Source organism: Muntiacus reevesi, chromosome 5 (genome assembly GCF_963930625.1).
Source record: "Muntiacus reevesi chromosome 5, mMunRee1.1, whole genome shotgun sequence".
Taxonomy (NCBI): Eukaryota; Metazoa; Chordata; class Mammalia; order Artiodactyla; family Cervidae; genus Muntiacus; species Muntiacus reevesi.
The window spans coordinates 105252909-105274355 of NC_089253.1; the positions used below are offsets into that span (position 1 = coordinate 105252909).

Consider the following 21447-nt stretch of genomic DNA (forward strand, 5'->3'; position numbering starts at 1 on the left):
TTACTGAAAATGTCTACAGATAGTATTGTATTAACTATCTCTAGGTGCTTGCTTCTAAAATTGGAGAAAATTTGGATGATTTTACTACTTTTATCTAACAAAACCTTCTTTTACGAGAATTTTGGAGCGAAATCTTTCTGGTTGGCTGTATTTCCATTACCTTATTGAACGCTGGACAGAACTGGAACTCGTGCGCTGGTTTCTGATGTGAAAGAATCTTAACTTACGTGGGTGTCTTGTTTTGTGTTCCAAGCTCCCCAAGCAGACACACACCTGGATGTGATTTGTACATACTTCATGAAAGCTCATTTACATACTCACCTTTCCAGATCTTTCAGTTTTCTTTTTTAAAGAAAAGCTTCCTGAAAGGGGTTAGTAGGACTTTAACCATTGTGTAGACTTTTATTTCTCCATTTCTTCTGTTTTGCTCTGATGATTGCACACTCCTATCTTCATCACCTGAACATATTATTCGGTCAGAAGGTACTCATGTCACAATTAAGCTTCATCTCTTTTTTGGTTTACTAGATGCCTGTGGAGGGAGGACAAGAGCAGCAGACAGATTCCACCAAAGGGCGATGCCTGCGGAGAACTGTGAGTGTTCCTTCCGAGGGTCAGTTTCCTGAATACCCACCAGAGGGCGCCGCTAAACTGGGTAAGCTGCTATGTAAAAGGAAAGAAATTACTCATTTTTATCTGGTAATTTATGGACTTGTTATTGAGAGTGTTACAATAGAAGAAAATATCCTGCATTTACTGTTAAGTAAGTACTTTAAAATATAGTCAGAGGTCATTAGAAAGGTTTATTCTTTATAACCAAGCGATAGCAAAGTTGTTGTTACGAGATAAAATTTATCTGAGCACTAGTGTGGTTGTGGAAAAATCCTAGGCTTGTAGATTGATGTGTTGTTTCTGGTTTTACTGCTTGGCTTTAAATTTTTAAAGAGTGTTAGATGGTCCTGTTGAGGCACTAGGGAGTCAGTTTTGGTTGAAAACTTAGTATTGAATGCCTTGTGTCCTGTGCACAAAACTACTGGTGTTGTCTTGCATAGTGTAAGGTCGGATTAGGCTAATTCACCTGAGCCAATTTTATATGGCCTGTATAAGTTATTTTCAGGCTTGTGTTTAGAGTGGCTGACACAAGGGAGACATCAAAAAAACCCCACTTGAGTTGTTACATATTAAAGGAATTAATGTCAGTATCAAAGCAGTTCTTTCTCTGTTTCTTACCAAATGAATCTCTTTGGCCTTTGCATTCTTACCAATGGATATTTAGATAATTAAAATAGTCAGGTAATTTTAAGGGAATATGAATAATATTAAATGAAATAATGAAAGAATTTGAAACATAGGCATTGTTTTGGTGTTTTTACATTGTAACAGTAGTATTTGTTTAGTGCACCTAGATATTTAGTCATAGATGCTTTGTAGGTAGGTGAAACAATCATTTATTGTCTCTTTTTTTGTTAGTATTGTGATAATTCTGTGATTTTGTTGTATTTTTTAAAATCAAGATTTTTTTGTTTGTTTGTTTTTGCCTTTTTCTTCATATCTTTTCATTTTCTAAATGGAACTTTGTCAGAATTTGAATCCTTTAGTTCCCTTTTTATCCTGTGACATTTGTTGCTTTTCTAGACATTAGCAAACACTTCTTCAAGGGGTCATGCTTGGAAGAATCAAATTTTCCTCTGATCCTATTTCCATTGTACTTCTTTAATATGTGTTGGAACCAGTTTAGGTGTGGGGCTTAAGTTATATTGCAAACCTGTCTGGGTGTGACCATTTTATAGCTTGTTTGCATTTCACATATAAGTTTTGTGTGAACTGGACTAGCTCAGAGTTGCCTTCTTTCAACTCCTCTGCTGTCATTATTTGTAATGTTATGTTGATGACTCTCTTTGTCACCTTCTCCAGGATTCTCTTGACTATTCATGCTTTGATCCACAAAAATCAGTTGATTTTGAGGAAGTGCAGTCATAGTCTGAGTGATTATTGTGATTTTATAGGAAGGAAATATATAGTACATTGTTAAATTTATCACCAACATTCCAGGTACAGGTCCCAAAGACAAACTAAGATGAAGTGACTAAGATGTGTAGTCCAGAGCTAGTCTTCTACCTTCTGTTCTTGAAAACAGATTTGGTTCATGTTCGTCCATCGTCTTTTTTGGAGTGGACTTCCTAAATTTAGCACTGGGAGTTATCACTTGTAAATTTTAGAGAGGAAAAGATTCTTTTAGAACCTTTCTTCCTTACATGCCAATCTAATGTTGAATTAGATAATTATTCTGTTGTTCTATTTTTATTTCCCAGTGATTTGTCTTAAGGCAGAATTTCCCACTGTCAAATATTTAATTAATTGCTGTATCTTTCTCTCTCTCTCTCTCTCTCTCTCTCTATTATATATAAATATACATATATGTGTGTTACACACACACACACACACACACACATATATATATATATATATATATTGTGCCAGTACCTAGAATGAAAAGAGGTACAAGATAAGATCTCTGCCTTTAGAAAATTCTTTTAGGAAGATAGATTACTGATGACTCTTCACAGTATATGCTATTATTGTGGTATATTGTGTGTGGCTTGGAGATGTAGTTGGAGATGACAGCATTGAGCTCTTTGGCAAGCAGATCATAAAGGTCTTATAGGTAATTGTGGGAGCTTTGGCTTTTACTCTGGGAGGGGGAAGCCGTAGACTTCTATATTGAGACTAGGGAAGCAAGGGTGGAAGTTTAGAAACCAATTAGTATGCTTCTGCAGTAATCTAGAAAAGAGATGAAAGAACTTGGATCAATGGTAGTAGCAGAAGGGCTGAGAAGTGACCAGATTATATTTGAAGATGTAGCCAACAAGCCAGTTTGCTCATTGGGTTGGATGTGGGAAGTGAGAAACAGAAGAGTGAAGAATTTTGGCTAGAGCAGCCAGAAGAATGAAGTTGTCATTTTTTAAGACTGGGAGAAACAAGTTTGAGAGTGGGACTGACTAGGAGCTCAGTTTGGACATCTTGAGTTTGAGGATCTTATTAGATACACAAGTAGAACTATGTGAGTCTGGAAATTAAGGAGAAGTGCAGACCGGAGATAGAGATCACAAGCTTTGAGCACATAGATGGTGTTTGAAGCCATGAGGTTGAATGATATCATCGGGGAAAGGTATTTAGGTAGAAAGGAAAAGGTAAAGACTAAGCTCTGGAACATTCAGAGGTTAGGAAGATGAGGAAACATTAGTAAAGGACAGACCAGAGAAGAAGAATGAAAATACAAGAATTTTGTCTGCAAGTGAGTAAGTCAAGTGTGTCGGGAAGCCCTTCTGTTTTTGCAGGATTCTTTCCCTTTGCAAGCTCTCTCTTTCTTCCTCTCCAGTAGAGTAACTCCAGGGAGGACAGATCAGTTTTTGTGGATGTGAAACCATGGCATGCATTTTGATTTCAGGTGTGAGGCAGTCAGCTATGGAGAATTACCCACTCATGAAAAACATGCACCTTTTATTCTACCTCAGAGAATTTGTAACAGAAAAGAGCTCTATGAATGTAAAGAATCTGTGAAGAACTTTCGTTAGTGGCTACCAATTTACTGTACTTTAGAGATTTAAAATTGCTGAAGAAACTTGAATGTAAAAAAGATGGGAAGGCCTATATTTTTACCTCTCACATTGCTTAGCATGAGCAAATGCACAGTTTTGAGGAACCTATTAAATGTCAAGAACTCAGAACAAGAAAGTGTGTGTGAGGAGGCAGGTAGGGAATAGATAAGCACAGAATGTCCTTCTCATGTACTAGTTCCCAGGATCTTGCATTCAGAAGTTTACCCCAGACACATAAAATTTATATTTACCATGGCATTTGACACAATATTTTGATGTAGCAAATTCTTTTCTCTTGAAAGTGAGATATTTTCTTAAGGTGTGTGAACATCTTGCCTAAATTCAGTTCAGTTCAGTCACTCAGCCGTGTCCGACTCTTTGCGACCTCATGTACGCCAGGCCTCCCTGTCCATCACCAACTCCCAGAGTCCACCCAAACCCATGTCCATTGAATCGGTGATGCCATCCAACCATCTCATCTTCTGTCGTCCCCTTCTCCTGCCCTCAATCTTTCCCAGCATTAGGGTCTTATCAAATGAGTCAGCTCTTTGTGTCAGGTGGCCAAATTATTGGAGATTCAGCTTCAACATCAGTCCTTCCAATGAACACCCAGGACTGATCTCCTTTAGGATGGACTGGTTGAATCTCCTTGCAGTCCAAGGGACTCTCAGGAGTCTTCTGCAACACCACAGTTCAAAAGCATCAAGTCTTCAATGCTCAGCTTTCTTTATAGTCCAACTCTCACATCCATACATGACTCCTGGAAAAACCATAGCCTTGTTTAGATGGACCTTTGTTGACAAAGTGATGTCTCTGCTTTTTAATATGCTCTCTAGGTTGATCATAACTTTCCTTCCAAGGAGTAAGCGTTTTTTAATTTCATGACTGCAGTCACCATCTGCTGTGATTTTGGAGCTCAGAAAAATAAACTCAGCCACTGTTTCCCCATCTATCTGCCATGAAGTGATGGGATCAGATGCCATGATCTTAGTTTTCTAAATGTTGAGCTTTAAGCCAACTTTTTCACTCTTCTCTTTCCCTACCATCAAGAGGCTCTTTAGTTCTTCTTCACTTTCTGCCATAAGGGTGGTGACATCTGCATATCTAAGGTTACTGATATTTCTCCCGGCAATCTTGATTCCAGTTTGTGCTTCCTCAAGCCTAGCATTTCTCATTGATGTACTCTGCATATAAGTTAAATAAGCAGGGTGACAATATACAGCCTTGACGTGCTTCTTCTCCTATTTGGAACCAGTCTGTTGTTCCATGTCCAGTTCTAACTGTTGCTTCCTGACCTGCATACAGGTTTCTCAAGAGGCAGGTCAGGTGGTCTGGTATTCCCATCTCTTGAAGAATTTTCCACAGTTTATTGTGATCCACACAGTCAAAGGCTTTGGCATAATCAATAAAGCAGAAATAGATGTTTTTCTGGAACTCTCTTGCTTTTTCGACAATTCAGTGGATGTTGGCAGTTTGATTTCTGGTTCCTCTGCCTTTTCTAAAACCAACTTGAACATCTGGAAGTTCATGGTTCACGTATTGCTGAAGCCTGGCTTGGAGAATTTTGAGCATTACTTTACTAGCGTGTGAGATGAGTGCAATTGTGCAGTAGTTTGAGCATTCTTTGGCATTGCCTTTCTTTGGGATTGAAATGAAAACTGATCTTTTCCAGTCCCGTGGCCACTGCTGAGTTTTCCAAATTTGCTGGCATATTGAGTGCAGCACTTTCACAGCATCATCTTTCAGGATTTGAAATAGCTCAACTGGAATTCCATCACCTCTACTAGCTTTGTTCATAGTGATGCTTCCTAAGGCCCACTTGACTTCACGTTCCAGGTTGTCTGGCTATAGGTGAGTGATCACACCATCGTGATTATCTGGGTGGTGAAGATCTTTTTTTGTACAGTTCTTCTATGTATTCTTGCCACCTCTTAATATCTTCTGCTTCTGTTAGCTCCCTACCATTTCTGTCCTTTAAAAGAGCCCATCTTTGCATGAAATGTTCCCTTGGTATCTCTAATTTTCTTGAAGAGATTTCTAGTCTTTCCCATTCTTTTGTTTTCCTCTATTTCTTTGCATTGATTGCTGAGGAAGGCTTTATCTCATCCCTCCCTGCTATTCTTTGGAACTCTGCATTCAAATGGGAATATCTTTCCTTTTCTCCTTTGCTTTTCGCTTCTCTTCCTTTCACAGCTATTTGTAAGGCCTCCTCAGGCAGCCATTTTGCCTTTTTGCATTTCTCTTTCTTGGGGGGATAGTCTTGATCCCTCTCTCCTGTACAATGTCACGAACCTCCATCCATAGTTCATCAGGCAGTCTGTCTATTAGATCTAGTCCCTGAAATCTATTTCTCACTTCCACTTGCCTAAAGTACCCATTTCCAAATTTAGTAGACCAAGAAAAAAACCCTGGTGACAGTATCCGAATTTTAATTTATTCATCAGAAAAAAGATTTTTCAAAGCATGCAAAAGCACAATTTACTGAATTTTCAAAAGGAAATCACTTCTTCAGATGGTAGAGTCTTTGCATAAAAACAGTACAGGGAGGTATATAAGTTGACCACATGACTTGGTTAATATTCATTTTCAATGTAAATATAACCTATATGAATTCAGCTTTTTAAAAAGCCATTGGATACTTTTTAAGAACATTATTAAAATGGGAGAAAGTGAAAGCTGAACTGTAGGCAACATTTTTGTGATGCATAGATATATAGAAGATATATAGAAGAAATAGATATATAGATATATAGAAGATATATAGAAGAAAATGTGTACTATTGTGTGTTGTCTGCTTCCTGGCTGGGGGATTGCACAAAGATCAATTGAGCACCTTGTCTGGTCTGGTTGTTGCATTTCTTTGACACTCCAGTAAAGTTAATGCTTTGATGCTCAAGTGGGCAGAGCAAAGTCAGAGCCTGAAATGAGCAAGAATCTTGCTTGTAGGTAACTTCAGAAACGTGATCATAAAGCTGGTTTGATTAGAAAGTGTTAACACTCATTACTACACCTTTTCTCAGTTCTCAAAAATGATATTGACATTGAACCAACATATTTAAAGCCAAATATCTAGTAACTCAAAGATGCAGAGATCTTCATGCCTCTGTTTTATTACATTGTGATAAAATCTTAAAAGTACCACATGATCTTACTTACAAAATCTCTGGATTTTTAAAAAAAAAACTGTGCTTGTGACATTAAATTTGTTTCATTATCATGGAGTCCTCAAAACCCAGAAATATCTGGTATGTGTACTTAAAAATTACAGTTTCACATAGGATGCCCTTGATACATGTTAGCAAGCATAGGAAGAAATGTCAAAAGTCTTTGAGAGTCAGTGTTAGCTAATGCACAGTTTTCATGTTTGTGTAAATTAAGTTGAACAGAAATCTAAAATAACACCACCAAAAAAGACAGAAACTATCTTGGAAAAAGCTTGAGGAAAAACTAACCTTGCACTGATGTTTTCCTGTTTATTGACCCATGTGATAAAAATTTGAGGAAATTTTAAAGAAAATGAATATTAAAAAACAGAATATATTCTCCAAGACATTAGTGAAATTATTGGAAAGGATAACTCATTTAATCAAAATTATAGAGGATATTGATTATTCAGATCTTAGCTTTGACTCTATTAAATTAGCCTGAGATCTGATTTTATGTATAAAATAATGATGACTATCTTTTTATTCCCAAGACATTCACTATTAGGAGTATCTAGATAATTTATGAAGTATTTTAAATATTGCTATAATCTTCTAGGTATAGGATGGGAATGATAATACTGAAAAAAGGGAAAACAAGAGTAATGAAGATTTAATATTGCAAGAAACATATCCTTCCATTTTTCAAATAATAGAATTTAATTTTTTCACATTAATTTTTAAAATTTTTACTTTATATTGGAGCATAGTTGATTACCAATGTTGTGTTATTGTCATGTGTATAGCAAAGTGGTTCATTATACATGTATCTTTTCGTTTTCAAATTCTTTTCCTATTTAGCTTATTACAGAATATTGAGTTGAGTTCCCTATGCTATACTGTAGGTCCTTGTGAGTTATCTATTTTAAATATAGCAGTGTGACCGTGTCAACCCCAGACTCCCAATCTACTGCTTCCTTTCCCCCTGGTAACCAGAAGTTTGTTCTCTAAATCTTTGGGTCTGTTTCTCAGATCAAATTTTAAATGTTGATAAATAATATCTGTGTACAGTAGCAGTCAGTATTTAAATTGGATATTAAATTTGTATGTGTAAAATTGTATGTGATTATATAGCCTTTGCTGTATAAATGCTTTTTAGTTTAATGGAGTTCCATTTCTTTATTTTTGCTATTGCTTATTTCACCTAAGGCGACAAGTCCAAGAAATACTGCTAAGAGCAGTGTTAAAAAGCATACTGCCCATGTTTTCTTCTAGAAATTTTATGATCTTAGGCCTTACATTTAGGTTTTTAATCCATTTTTAGTTTATTTTTGCATATGGTGCGAGAAAGTAGTCCAGTTTGAATTTTGTACATGTGGCTATTCAGTTTTCCCAACACCATTTATTGAAGAGGCTGTCTTTTCCCTATTATGTATTTTTGCCTCCTTTTCTTTGGTTAATTGACCATATAAGCTTGAGTTTATTCGTCTTACATTGATTTCTGTGTCTGTTTTTATGCCAGTTCCGTGCTATTTTGATTGCTGTAGCTTGTACTACTGTTTGAAATCAGGGAATATGATACCTCCGGTTTTGTTCTTCTTCTCAATATTGTTTTGACTATTTGAGGGTTTTTTGTGTTTTCCTGCAAATTTTTGGATATTTTGTTCTATTTCTGTGAAAAATGTTATTGGTATTTTGATAGAGATTGCACTGAATCTGTAAATTGCTTTGGGTAGTATGATCATTTTGGAAATACTAATTCTTTCCATCTGTGAGAATTCCATTTGTTCACATTGTCTTGAATTGCTCTCAGCAATATCTTATAGTTTTATGACTGCAAGTCTTTTAATCCTTGGTTGGATTAATTCCTAGGTATTTTATTCTTTATGATACAATTGTAAATGGGATTGTTTTCTTAATGTCTCTTTCTGATAGTTCTTTGTTAGTGTATAGAAATTCTTCAGATTTCTTATGTTAATTATGTAGCCTGCAGTTTTATGAAATTCATTTATTAGTTTTGATAGTTTTTTTTTTTTTTTGATGGCGTCTTTAGGATTTTGTATATATAGTATCGTGCCATCTACAAAGTGGCAGTTTTACTTCTTCCTTTCCAGTTTGGATTCCTCTCATTTCTTTTTTTCCCTTTTCTTCTGTACTGGGACTTAGAGTACTGTGTTGAATAAAAGTGACCAGAGTGGGCATCCTTGTCTTGTTACTGATCTTAGAGGAAACTCTTTCAGTTTTTCACTGTTTCATATGATGTTGGCTCTGGATTTGTCATATATGCTCTTTATTATGTTGAGGTATGTTCCTTTTATACTCAATTTGTTGAGAGTTTTTATCAAAATGGATGTTGAATTTTGTTGGAAGCTTTTTCTGCATCTGTTGAGATGATCATATGATTTTTATTTTCAATTTGTTAATGTGGTGTATCACATGCAGGTATTGAACTATCCTTGCTTCCCTGGGATAAATTCCACTTCATCATGGTATATAATCCTTTAATTGTATTGTTGAATTTAGTTTGCTAATATTTGCTGAGGATTTTGTGCATGTTATATTCATCAATGATATTATTCTGTAAACTTTGTTATTTTTTTAATTTTTTTGGGGGGGTCATGTCTGTCTGATTTTGGTATCAGCACAACGATGGCCTCATAGAATGAGTTCAAAAGCATTCCTTTCTCTTCAGTTTTTGGGAATAGTTAAAGAAAGTTATTAACTCTTTAAACATTTGATAACATTCACCTGTGAAGCCCTCTGGCCCTGGACATTTGTTTGTTGGGAGCTTTTTTTAAATTACTGATTCAGTTTCCTTCCTGGCAATCAGTCTGTTCATATTTTCTGTTTCTTCCTGATTCAGTTTTGGGGGATTGTGTATTTCCAGGAATTTGTTCATTTCTTCCAGGTTGTCCATTTCATTGACTTATAATTGTTAATAGTAATCTCATGGTCTTTTGTATTTCTATGCTGCCAATCATAAGCTCTTCTATTTCTGATTTTATCTATGTGGTCCTTCTCTTTTTATTCATATTCTTTATGAGTCTAGCTAAGTGTTTATCAATTTTTATCTTTTCAAAGAACCTCTTCTTAGTTTCACTGATCTTTTCTTTCTTTTGTCTCCTTGTATTTCTGTTCTAATCTTTATGATGTCTTTCTTCTATCTTTGAATTTTGCTTGTTCTTTATTTTTCTAGTTCTCTTATGTCTAAGGCTAGATTGTTTATTTGGGATTTTTCTTGTTTCTTAAGGTAGGTTTGTATCACTGTAAACTTCCCTCTTAGAATTGCTTCTACTGTATCCCATAGGTTTTGGATCATTGTGTTTTCATTTTCATTTGTCTCCAGGTATTTTTTTTTTTATTCTCCCTTTGATTTCTTCAATGATCCATTGGTTGTTTAGTAACATTTTGTTTAACCTCCATATGTTTATAGTTTTTGCAATTTTTTTCTTGTAGTTGATTTCTAGTCTCATACTGCTGTGTTCAGAAAACATGATTTCAGTCTTCTTAAATATACTAATATTTGTTTTGTGACCTAAGGTGTGATCTATCCCAAAGAATGTTTCATGTACACTTGAAAGGGATGTGTATTCTCCTGCTTTGGGAGTGACTGTTCTTTGTATATTTCTTTTACATTCAGATAGGTTAATGTGCTATATAAGGCCAACGTTTCTTTATTGATTGTCTAGATGATTTGTTCACGGAGGTAAGTGGTGTATTAAAGCCCCCTTCTGTTATTGTCTTACTGACAATTTTTTCCTTTAATGTTTGCTTTATGGATTTAGGTACTCCTGTGTGGGATGCGTAGGTATTTTCATTGTTAACTCTTCTTGTTGGATCGATCCCATTATCATTATGTAATGTCTTGTTGTCTCCTGTCTTTGTTTTAAGGTGTAGTTCTTCTGAATGAAGTATTGCTACCCTGGCTTTCTTTTCATAGGGCTTAGTGTCATGTTTGGATTCCTTGCCCTCATTGTGGAGCGTATCTGCTGTGTATTTTCAGCTTGTCCTTACCATGCAGTTCATGTGTAACAACCTGTTTGCATGCGATCATTGTACACTGATGCTCTCTTAACTTTGAACACGTTTTAACCACCCTACATTTAACACTCCCTACCATGTTTAATGTTGTGACATCACATTTTGCATCTTTTGTTTTGTCTATCCCTTAACTACTTATTATAGATATTCCCAGATTAGGGAAACTTTCAGTTATTATTTCCTCAAATAAGTTCTCTGCCCTCCTTCCTGTGTTTCTTCTCCTTTTGGTATAATGTGAATGTTACTACACTTGACGTTGTTTCAGAGGTATTTTCAAAACTACCCTTTTTTTTTTTTTTTTTTAATTCTTTTGTCTTTTTTTCTGTTCGGCTTGAGTGACTTCCACTACTCTGTCTTTCACTTCTCTGAGTTGTTCCTCCATACTGTCTAATCTACTTTTGATTCCTTCTAATATGTTTTTTATTTCAGTTATTGTAGTCTTCAACTCTGTTTGGTTCTTCTTTGTACTTTCTGACTCTTAAACTTTTCACCCTGTTCATCCAGTCTTATCCCAAGTTCATTGAGCATGTTTATATGAGGTCCTTGCCTTGAATTCTCTATTGGGTAGATTGCTTGTGTCTTCCTTGCTTAGTTCTTCTTTTGGAATTTTGTCTTATTCCTTTGTTTGGAACGTATTCTTCTGTCTCCTTATTTTGCCTAATTCTCTTCCCCTGTATTAAGTAGGTCAGTTACATGTCCTGATTTTGGATAAGTGACCTTGTACAGGAGACAGTGTATGAGGCCTAGCAGTGCACTCTCTCTGGTCACCAGAGGCCCCTGCATGGGCTCTGTGGGCCTGTCTGTTGTGATGGAACTATGGTAGCTGGGCTGATAGGGCTGGCCCCTGGCCCAGAAGGCTGCCAGGCTCTGCCTCATTCAGTGGCTGCAGGCCTGCTGGTACTAAAGTCATTTTTTATTTCACTCTTATCATCTAAGTTTAGATGAACAGCTAAATCACTTTTTAAATGAAGAAATGGGTTTTAAGTCAAGATGTCACACCACAGTTCTTCTAAGTTATAAAGGAATGTTTAGAGTCCTGATTTGCTCTTTTATCTTCCTCCTCACCCTCATCCTGGAATAGTAGAGATTAGTTTAGTTTTGTGAAAGGTGATTCAAAGGCAGTGCTGCACATCTGGCTGTGCAATTTACGTGTACCCCTACAAGTAGGGGTGTGTGTCATTTAATTGTCATTGATTTGCCCTTATTTCATAAAATATCCAACAGATGGCAGTAAGGTGTCTTAAGTAAAGGATTCCTTTCTGACTCAGTTAAGTCATTTGTACAGGCTATTGTAAGGGTTGCTCTAGGTCCAGAAGAACTGGGGAAGGAGAAATGAAGGAAGTCAGTGTTTAACTGTGGATGAGCTACTTGCTGAGTTTAGAAAGCTGTATCATATGTGTTAATATTTAAGTTAATCTAATAAACTTTTTTTTTTTACTTCATTCAGTCAGTTCAGTCACTCAGTCATGTCCGACTCTTTGTGACCCCATGAACCGCAGCACGCCAGGCCTCCCTGTCCATCACCAACTCCCCAAGTCCACCCAAACCCATGTGCATTGAGTCGGTGATGCCATCCAACCATCTCATCCTCTGTTTCCCCTTCTCCTCCTGCCCTCAATCTTTCCCAGCATCAGGGTCTTTTCAAATGTATCAGCTCTTCACATTTTTTGACTTAGAGCCCTCTAAAATGGGATGCCCAGGTGAGGGGCCACTCTCAACTTGTTCTGAGGCTATATTAACCTTAGTAAACCACTCTAGTGACTGGAGAATTGTGTGGGAATGGTAACGAGTGGTGTAAAAATCAGGAATGGTTTTTGATTCAGCCTAGACTTCTGGGGAGAAAAATGGTGGATTGAACATAAGTGTGTACTTGTGTTCCTTTCAGAAACCTCACTACAGCTACAGTAACGGAATATTCTTTTAAAGACATAGCCCTTCAAGAATAAGGAAAATGGCAAAGAAGAAAACAGCCACAAAAACCAATAATACATAATAATAAATCAAATGCTGGAAAGCAAATGGAGTGGTAAATGACCTACCTGACCTGAGAAAGCCAGTTCTTAATCTAGCAACAAAGAAAGCCAAGAACCAATCTGATTTTTACCACAAAATCTTCAAATAGCCCAGGAATCGATGGCCTCAGGAATGTATAGTAGTAGATCCCTCGGTCTTCTCCTCTTCCCAAGACCACTAGACAGTTGCTCTTCCCACCCCCATCTCTACCCTAATTGTAAGGTTGCGGGTCAGTTCTCTGGGGTAGAAAACTCAAGGGTCTCTGGACTGGGGCATACCTGGCAAAATGGAGAGCACAGGGTACTTTACCAAATACAAGGGAATAAAACGAACACCTGCAAACTGAATGATCATACTTCTCTACCTGTCTCCCCCACTTTGCCTTTACCCTCCAGGGAAGAGATCAGTGTCATTGGAGGATTTACCAGCCCAAGAGGAAAGACCAGAGAACACTGACATTCCCAAGGCTAGTTGTCTTTGGGGGAAGGCCTCTAGCATGGAAGAAAAAATCCAAAACAAATTTTTTTTTAAATTAAAGAAATTTGGAAGCACAGAGATATGCAGGGAATAGAAAATTCTAAAAAAGTTGTGATTATTTTCAGAAAGAGAAAATATGACATACATGAGACAAGAACTGAATGTTAAATACAAAGCCAAAATACTGTTTTCTACTGTGTATTAAAAAGTTACAACAGAAATAAGACTCAATAATAAAGGGTTAGAAGGTAAAAATGAGGAAATAGCCCAGAAAATAAAGGGAAAAAAAAGATAAAATAATTAGAGCATCAGGTTAGGAAGTCAAAACAATGAGTTCCAAAATAAGTAACACAAAGGGGAGGGAATCACTAACAAAATATTTTAAGAAAATTCCCCACAGCTGAAGGATATGAGGTTCCAGATTAAAAGGAATTACTAAGTTCCTATGACGAAGCACATTTTCAGGAAATTTCAATTTGTCTCTGATGACAAAGAGGCCATTTTGCAAATTGCCAAAGAAAGAGAAAACATTACAAACTAAGGACCAGTAATCAGAATGGCTTCTGACTTCTCTCAGCAATATCAGAAGTTAGAAAATAATGAGGAATGCCTTCAGACTTCTGAAGGAAGATTATTTCAATACAGAAGTCTATATAATATAGCTCTAAGCCACTAATAGCACATGAGAATAAAGACATTTTCAGACATGCAAGGTTAAAAAAACTACCTCCTACATACCATTTCTTCTGAAGCTAAATGGGATAAATTCTTCACCAAGAATGAGCAGGATGTGGGATATGGGATAGGAGATCCAACACAGGGGAGAGACACAGGAAGCCCTCGGGAGAACCCTGCACGGGGAACCCAGGTACACAGCCTCAGAATAATGACACCCCGTGTAGACTGGAGCAGCCAGAAGACTGCTGTGAGGACTTCTCCAAGAAGACCACACTGGTATATCAGAGTTAACTGAAACAACAGGAAGTGAATTTGGGATTGAATTAATAGTAAGGACGTAGAAATCTAAGCAAATAAATAATCAGACAATAACTAAAGCAAGTTTTCATATTTGTTCAATGCTAGTTGTAGCATCCTCTTAGACCTGAGGTGATAAGCAACATAGATAAATGCTTTTTATCAGCTTCCTGCCACTTTATTATTATAAGTATTTAATTTATAAATTTTACTCTGTTTTATTTTCCACACACACAAAGTCTGATTTGGCACTGGTGAATACACACAGAATCTGAAAAGTCCAATGTGAACTGAATAGATTTTCTGGGATCTGACACTAAAAAACAACTGCCAAACAACTGTCAGACAGTTCATTCTTTAAGAAAGCTGAGTTAGGGGGACAGTCTACTTTGGGAAGATAAGCGTGAGAAGTAATTTTGTGTGTGTGTGTGTGTGTGTGTGTGTGCAGTTCACCGTCTAAGAAAGCTGACTTCGGGGGACAGACTACTTTGGGAAGAGAAGTATGAGAAGGGGTGTGTGTGTTTTCCCCATGCTCAGTAGTGCCTGACTCTTTGTGACCCCACAGACTGTAGCCCACCAGTCTCATCTGTCCATGGGATTTTCTAGGCAAGATGGGTTCCCATGCCTTCCTCCAGGGGATCTTCCAGACCCAGGGATAGAACCCACGTCTCATGTGTCTCCTGCATTGGCAAGCAGATTCTTTGCCACTGAGCCACCAGGGAAGTAATAGGAGGGATTTAAGGGAAATTTCCACTGCACAGATTGCAGAAATATATAGGAAGGCAAACAAGGCCCAAGGAAAAAGCTGTGCTGAGATAAAAAATGCTGAAAGCGGGCTTGGGCCCTGCTACAAGGGCAACAGCTGAACAACCAAAAAAGAGCAAGGAAGACCTTGCCCAGTATTGGGGTTAGTGTGGGGCTCTGAGAAAGAATAGCGTGTGGTAACGTGACTCCAGAGGGCAAAGAGCGTTGCTATTCAGGGGCATATGACATCTTGATCTGAAGACCATAGACTCTCGATCTTGACCAGAGAGGGTTAGTGTCATACTGGTAACACAGGAGCACCGCGAGCACGTGGACCACCCGCCTTCATATCCAGCACCCACGGAGGGTAGATGTGAGTCTTTTAAGGCACCTTGATGGAAACTTGAGTTTTGTTCTTCTCTGTAAATCACGGGGAAACTGAATATCTGTACGTCGCATTTCTTGGAGTTGAAAGCAATAAAGGACCAGCACTTAGAGGCAGTTGTGAGGTGTATCTCTACTTAGGAGTTGCCTTAAGATAGGGTTTCTGTGACAGAAAAGGAGGAGGCCACGCCACAGGTGACTTTCCTGAGGCTCCCGCTGTCCATGGTTGAGCAGAGCAGTCATTTCAACAGGGGCATGGGACGTGAGGACAGAACCCTCCAGGACAACAAGGCAGAATTTCTGGTGAAGACGGTGTCCCCACACAGGTAAACAAGCGTCTCCATATACCACTAGGAAGGAAGCTGCTAGAAGGTTGGCTCAGGATGAGATGGGAAGAGCATCTGAGTCTCTAGACGGTGTTAGATGTCAGGACAGGGTGTTCAAGGCCCACCCCTGAAGAGGCTGGGCTGAGGTCCTGCATTTAGCCAAGCACAATTCAAAGTGGTCTTCGACTGCCCTGAGAGGTTCGGGAGTGTCGCTGCTGAGGAAGCGCTCCAGGAGAAGCTGCCCGTTGGGCTCCCCAGCCGCGGGCCGAGCAGTCACCACAGGAGTACTGCTTTGGGGCAGAGACACTGCTGTCACAGCCACCCACCAGCAAAGCTTTCCCCTCACAGACGCAGCCGCGTTCGTCCGTGATGAGGTGCTCCCCGTGACTGGAGCTCTGCGCTGGTTGCTGGACTGGCTGCCACTGCCCCAGGTAAGCTGTGCTTGCCATGGGACGGGCTGATCATGGCCTTGGCCCTGGGGGAGATTCCCGTCTCTCACCGCCCTCTGCTCCCGCCTGAAGGTGCTGCTGAGGAAGTAGAGGAGCAAAGGCCGGAAGACCAGGGCGAGCACCCCCCTCTCCCGCAAGACCCGATGCCACATTGTGGCCTCCAGGTTTATCATCCTGTCAGAGTGGGCTGGGCCCTGGGCCTGGGTGGCAGGGCCGCTACACAGCCAGCAGCCCCATGGCTCAAGGGGACACGGTCCCCTCTATTTTAGAAGCTAGATAAGTCAACAACAAAGTAGCATACTTGAGTCACTCCCAGTTCTGCTCTCTCACTGACTGACTTAACACATGCCATCCACGATAGTGTAGTGGTGAGTATCCCAGCCTGTCACGTGGGAGACCAGGGTTTGGATTCCCCAACAGGGAGGCAACATGCCCTAGGGCTTCCCTGGTGGCTCAGACGGTAAGGAATCCGCCTGCCAATGCAGGAGACTCAGGTTTGATTCCTGAGTTGGGAAGAACCCCTTAGAAGAGGATGGCAGCCCACTCCAGTATTCTTGCCTGGAGATTCTCATGGACAAAGGAGCCTGATTGGTGGGCTACAGTCCATGGGGTCGCATGAAGTCAGACATGACTGAGTGGCTAACACTAGTCACAAGCAGATTCTAAGTTTTTACTGTGTTAACTGGTTCTAGAACTGACTAGAAGTTAGGACACTTAGAGGCTATCTCAGGTCTTCATCAGCCTTTTCTGAAAGCAATTTATTTGTGCTCACTACCTGATAATTCTGTTCTGAACCCTGAAATCTGATTTCATCCCCCCCTGAAATTTCCAGTCATATCAGAGATGTGGTGAGTTCCCAAACTGCTGTCCTTTGCACTCTTTCTCTTCAGAGTTTGTAATGACGGACTCCCCTCCCCTCTTTAGAGTTCTGTCTTGCGCAACATTTTTTCTCTATCGGTTGTGTTTCTCCCACACCCTACCTTCTTTACCGTTTCCCTTTTTGTAAAGTCTTATCCTTACCATTCTCTGCTTGCTTTGTCCTTTCTCTGTAGATGACTTACCCTGTTTTCATGTTTCTAAATGCTACCTTGGTTCTAATAACTTTTAAGTCTCTATTTCTGGCTTTAATTTCTCAGTTGCAGACCTGAATTCCCAATTGGTCATCTGAACATCTTTACTGGAATGTTCAAAACTGAAGCCATTTTCTTTCTGTAATTCCCTTCTTCACCCTCTCCCTCCCCTACAGCCTGTTGTTCTCATATGATTGAATTTCTGCTAAATGCCCACCATCCTTCTAGTCCTCCTAACTTTAACTTACTCATTTGTTTCTACATAGATATCTTAATAACTATCCATTGTATCTCTTCTGGGTTCTCTCTTCTTCTTTCTATGTATCTCCTTTCATTGCTTGTTCAGCATTATCTTCTTAAAAGCCCTACTTGAATCATATTTCTTTTCTTTTTTCTTTTTTTTTTAAGTTGTTGTTGGGTCTTTTTTTTTTTTTTTTTCTTTTCTCTTAAATATTTACTTATTTATTTGGCTGTGCTGGGTCTTAGTTGTGGAACACGGGGTCTTTGGTCTTCCTTGGGGCATGCGGGGTCTTTAGTTGCTGCACCGGCATATGGGATCTAGTTCCCTAACTAGGGATCGAACCCAGGCCCCCTGCATTGGGAGGGTGGAGTCTTGGCCACTGGACCATCAGGAAAGTCTCATATTACTTTATTTCTCTAAACACTTTTTACAGGATCTCTGTTGTCTATAGGATAAAATTAGAATTTGCAATGACACTAAAGGTTCTCTGTGTTCTGACCCGACTTGACTGTCTCACACCATCTTTTTTTTACCCATCACAGATTCTCTAGGTTCTCTGGGCTCACAGGTCTACTTCAGGTTCCCCAGGCATTCTCATACTTGAGCTTCTGCTCACATTGGGCCATCAGCCTGATTGTTTTGCTGTGTTCTCCCATTCTACTTCCCTCATCTGTGATAATCACATTTGTCCTGAGGCCCAGTTAGATGTCTCCTCTTGGCGATTGTTTCCCTTATTCCACTAATCAGAATTCACAGCATTTATCTCTGATAAGCAGTTTCTCTTTTACGTCTAATACAGAATGTATGTCCTTACCCTTTTAATAAGCTGTTGGTGTGTATCTTCTTTACTAGATTGGAACTTCTTAGTTGACAAGACTGTAGCTTCAGTTTGGTGTTGTCATGGCAACTGGCAGGTTTTGTGCATTGTTGCAGAATAAGTGAGTGACTGATTGTTGAGCAGATGACTGACATGAGACACATTAGAGAAACCCTTGCTTGACTTTTTCAGGTGAGACACTTCAAAGTAAAAGATAATCTTAGCTGTGGGAAATATTCTTTCCCTCTAGCCCCGCCGCAGGGAAAACCACATCCACTTCAGAGAAATATTTTTGGAATGAAATCAGAGAATTAGCATCATTGCGTGGCCACAAGGACTATAAACAGTTATTGCAGTCACACTGTTGGTTCTGATAAGTGCGAAGTTGGTATGCACCTTCGTCCGTGTTAACAGGTCGGAGCACTCTGTGCCTGGCTGCAGATGTCAGATCTGATCTCCTGGGCTGTCCTGCTAGTTGATTGGAGGAGGGCATGGCAATCACTTCTAGTATTCTATTCTGGAGAATCCCCTGGACAGAGGAGCCTGGCAGGCTACAGTCCATGGGGTCGCAAAGAGTCAGACACAACTGAAGTGATATAGCATGCATGCTAGTTGATATTGTAACCATAGTGGTGGTCGTGAGCATGACACCTATGCTTTTTTTTGTCTAAACGATTTTGTTAGTAGTAAATAGCTTTTATTAAATATTATCTTGCTCCTATACCAAATGGTAAGAGAAAATACATCCTTTTAATAACAGAAAATGATCTTTTTAAAAAATTTATTTTATTTTTTGCTGCACCGAGTCTTGTTGACTAAAAAAAGATGTATAACTTCAGAGTTGCGAGTTAAATTTTGTTTGGGGCAAAATGAGGACTGCAGCCCGGGAGGTAGCATAGCTCTGAGAGACTGCTTCAAAGCAGCAGTGGGGGAAAGTCAATATATAAAGTTTTGGTGAAGGGGGAGTTCAATACCATGAAGCACTCATTTTACAACAGGTTTTTTGTTAGTCATGAGGATCTGATGTCGCCATGAAGGGGTTTAGTGCTTCTCTAGATCTGAGGAGATGAAAGGATTGAGATCATGAAATATGTTCCGGAAAACATCCAACTATGTAAAGACCTGTCTCACCAATTTCCCTGGAGCACAGAGTGCCTCACTCCACCCTGAACTCCCTTGAGGGTTGTTGAAGGTCAACAGCCATGGCAGCATGGGGTTCAATCTCCGTGGAGGCAGGTGGCAAATGCCTTTGTTGTTCAGTTGTTGGCGATGCACTTGCTAAGTGCCAGTTTGTAGTTGACTGTCTTCATTGCTCTATACAGTCTTTCTCTAGTTGCGGTGTGAGGGCTTCTCCTTGCAGTGGTTTCGCTTGTTGTGGAGTATGGGCTCTAGGTGCACTAGCTCAGTAGTTGTGGCTCTCAGGCTTAGTTGCCCTGCAGCGTATGGAATCTTTCTGGACCAGGAGTCAAACCTGTGTCTTCTGCATTGGCAGGCAGATTCTTAACCACGGGACCACCAGGGAAGTTCAGACAATTTATTCTTTATGTTGCATTGCAACTTGATAGCACAAATGTGTGTGCTATTGTTGGAGTTTCGGTTGTAAGATAAATTAGCGTATCAAAATCGCAAGAGCAGATTTAGCAGTTACTTCATAGATAGGAAGTTTACTGTGGTAGGAAAGAAAGTGCATGCCTGTGATTGGAACTCTCTGTTCTCTCTGGAAGCGTTGCTTTATTAGAAGCACTCATGGGCAGTGGAAATGGCACAAGGTTTGAAGTTACCCTAACTGGCTTCAAATTCCACCTCTTCTCATCCTTAACCTCAGCCTCAGCTTCCTTATCCAATGAGATTTTTATTGTGGTTTGAAAGAAGAATGCAAGACCAACAACATAAATTTTGATTTGAGACAAACTTCAATTCTTTCTGACTCTTACAAAGCCATGGGACCAGTGAGATAATGGAGTAAGTGTTATGTTTCTCATTTTGCTTGGACAGGTTCAGATTAACCCAATAAAGAAATTTGAGGTGTGGCATCTTAGAAAACATCCTGTCTCTGTATCTCATGACTTTACTCATTTGTTTTTCCATTTTTACTTACACAGTTTGGCAAATTCCTTTCTTCTAAAGTACAGCCGTAATTCACCATTCTGTTATGTAACTTGAGGTAGAAAGATGGGAGTGGAGTTGTTTATAGTGCATCTTGAGGTTTAATTTTGAGACTTAATCTTGGCTTTTGACTGCTATAGGAACTTTTCCAAAATGAAAAAATATATGATTTGGATAAGTTGAGCAAAATTATCTAAACACTGCTTGCTTTAGTTGCACCAGTGGTCTCTCTTTCTCTCCCCTATCTCCCATCTCTCCTTCTCTCTGTTTCCTCTTCCATCCCTCCCCATTCTTTTCTTTTTTTTTTTGGAGAGCGGGGAGAAGCAGGGAATAGGTTTAACTCAGCTACTTACAAAAGCCTTTTTAGTTTATATTTCAAACAGAAGGATCTGTAAATCAGATAAATGGAACATCTAGTTGTGTTTGTGTCCAAAACAGACTGAAGCTGCCTCCAGGGATGAAACCTGTTTTGTTATGACCCTATGGGCTTCCCGGGTGGCTCGGTGGTAAAAGAACCCACCTGCCAATGCAGGAGATACTGGTTCCATACCTGGGTTGGGAAAATCCCCTGGAAGAGGAAACGGCAACCAACTCCAGTATTCTTGCCTGGGAAATTCCACGGACATAGGATCCTGGCAAGCTACAGATCATGGGGTCACAAGGAGCCCAACACAGATTTGTGACTGAGCACACACATGTGCCTGCTCTTGGCACTCACCTGTCATCTAATTTCTGTAGTAACAATGCTTAAGAGAGGAAGTTCCTGTTTCTCATAAAGCTGTTGTGTCTGTTGGATTGTTCTGGTTAATCTCTTTACTGTGAAATGTATAGCCTATTTTCTTTTTCTTTGTCTTCAGAAATTTACAGGTTAACTGTTTTCCATTTTAATTGATAGTTAATATATCACAACAGGAAATTCCCATTTTTTTCATCTTTTTCTTTTGTTTGCAAAATAGTTTTGATTGTGTTTTGATTTTTTTTTTCTTCTAATTCTGCAGAGTAGAAAATGACAAGATAAACTCAAGGTAGAAAACAATAAAAAGAAGATGAATTCTTGGGATG

General features: G+C 39.2%; 1 protein-coding gene and 1 pseudogene across 5 annotated transcripts in view; one reads left to right on the forward strand and one right to left on the reverse strand.

Annotated features, from left to right (window-relative positions):
- RASAL2 (RAS protein activator like 2) overlaps positions 1 to 21447 on the forward strand; it is a 383638-nt gene that overhangs the window by 208134 nt on the left and 154057 nt on the right. For 4 of the 5 annotated variants that reach the window (XM_065936113.1, XM_065936114.1, XM_065936111.1 and 1 more), the window contains exon 3: positions 529 to 655. In XM_065936113.1, the coding sequence (XP_065792185.1) occupies positions 529 to 655 (127 nt within the window). Of the gene's footprint in view, positions 1 to 528; positions 656 to 20219; positions 20242 to 21447 lie in introns of those variants that run through there. The other variant, XM_065936116.1, reaches the window with a different exon arrangement.
- On the reverse strand, positions 15803 to 16324 carry LOC136168706 (SREBP regulating gene protein pseudogene; annotated as a pseudogene).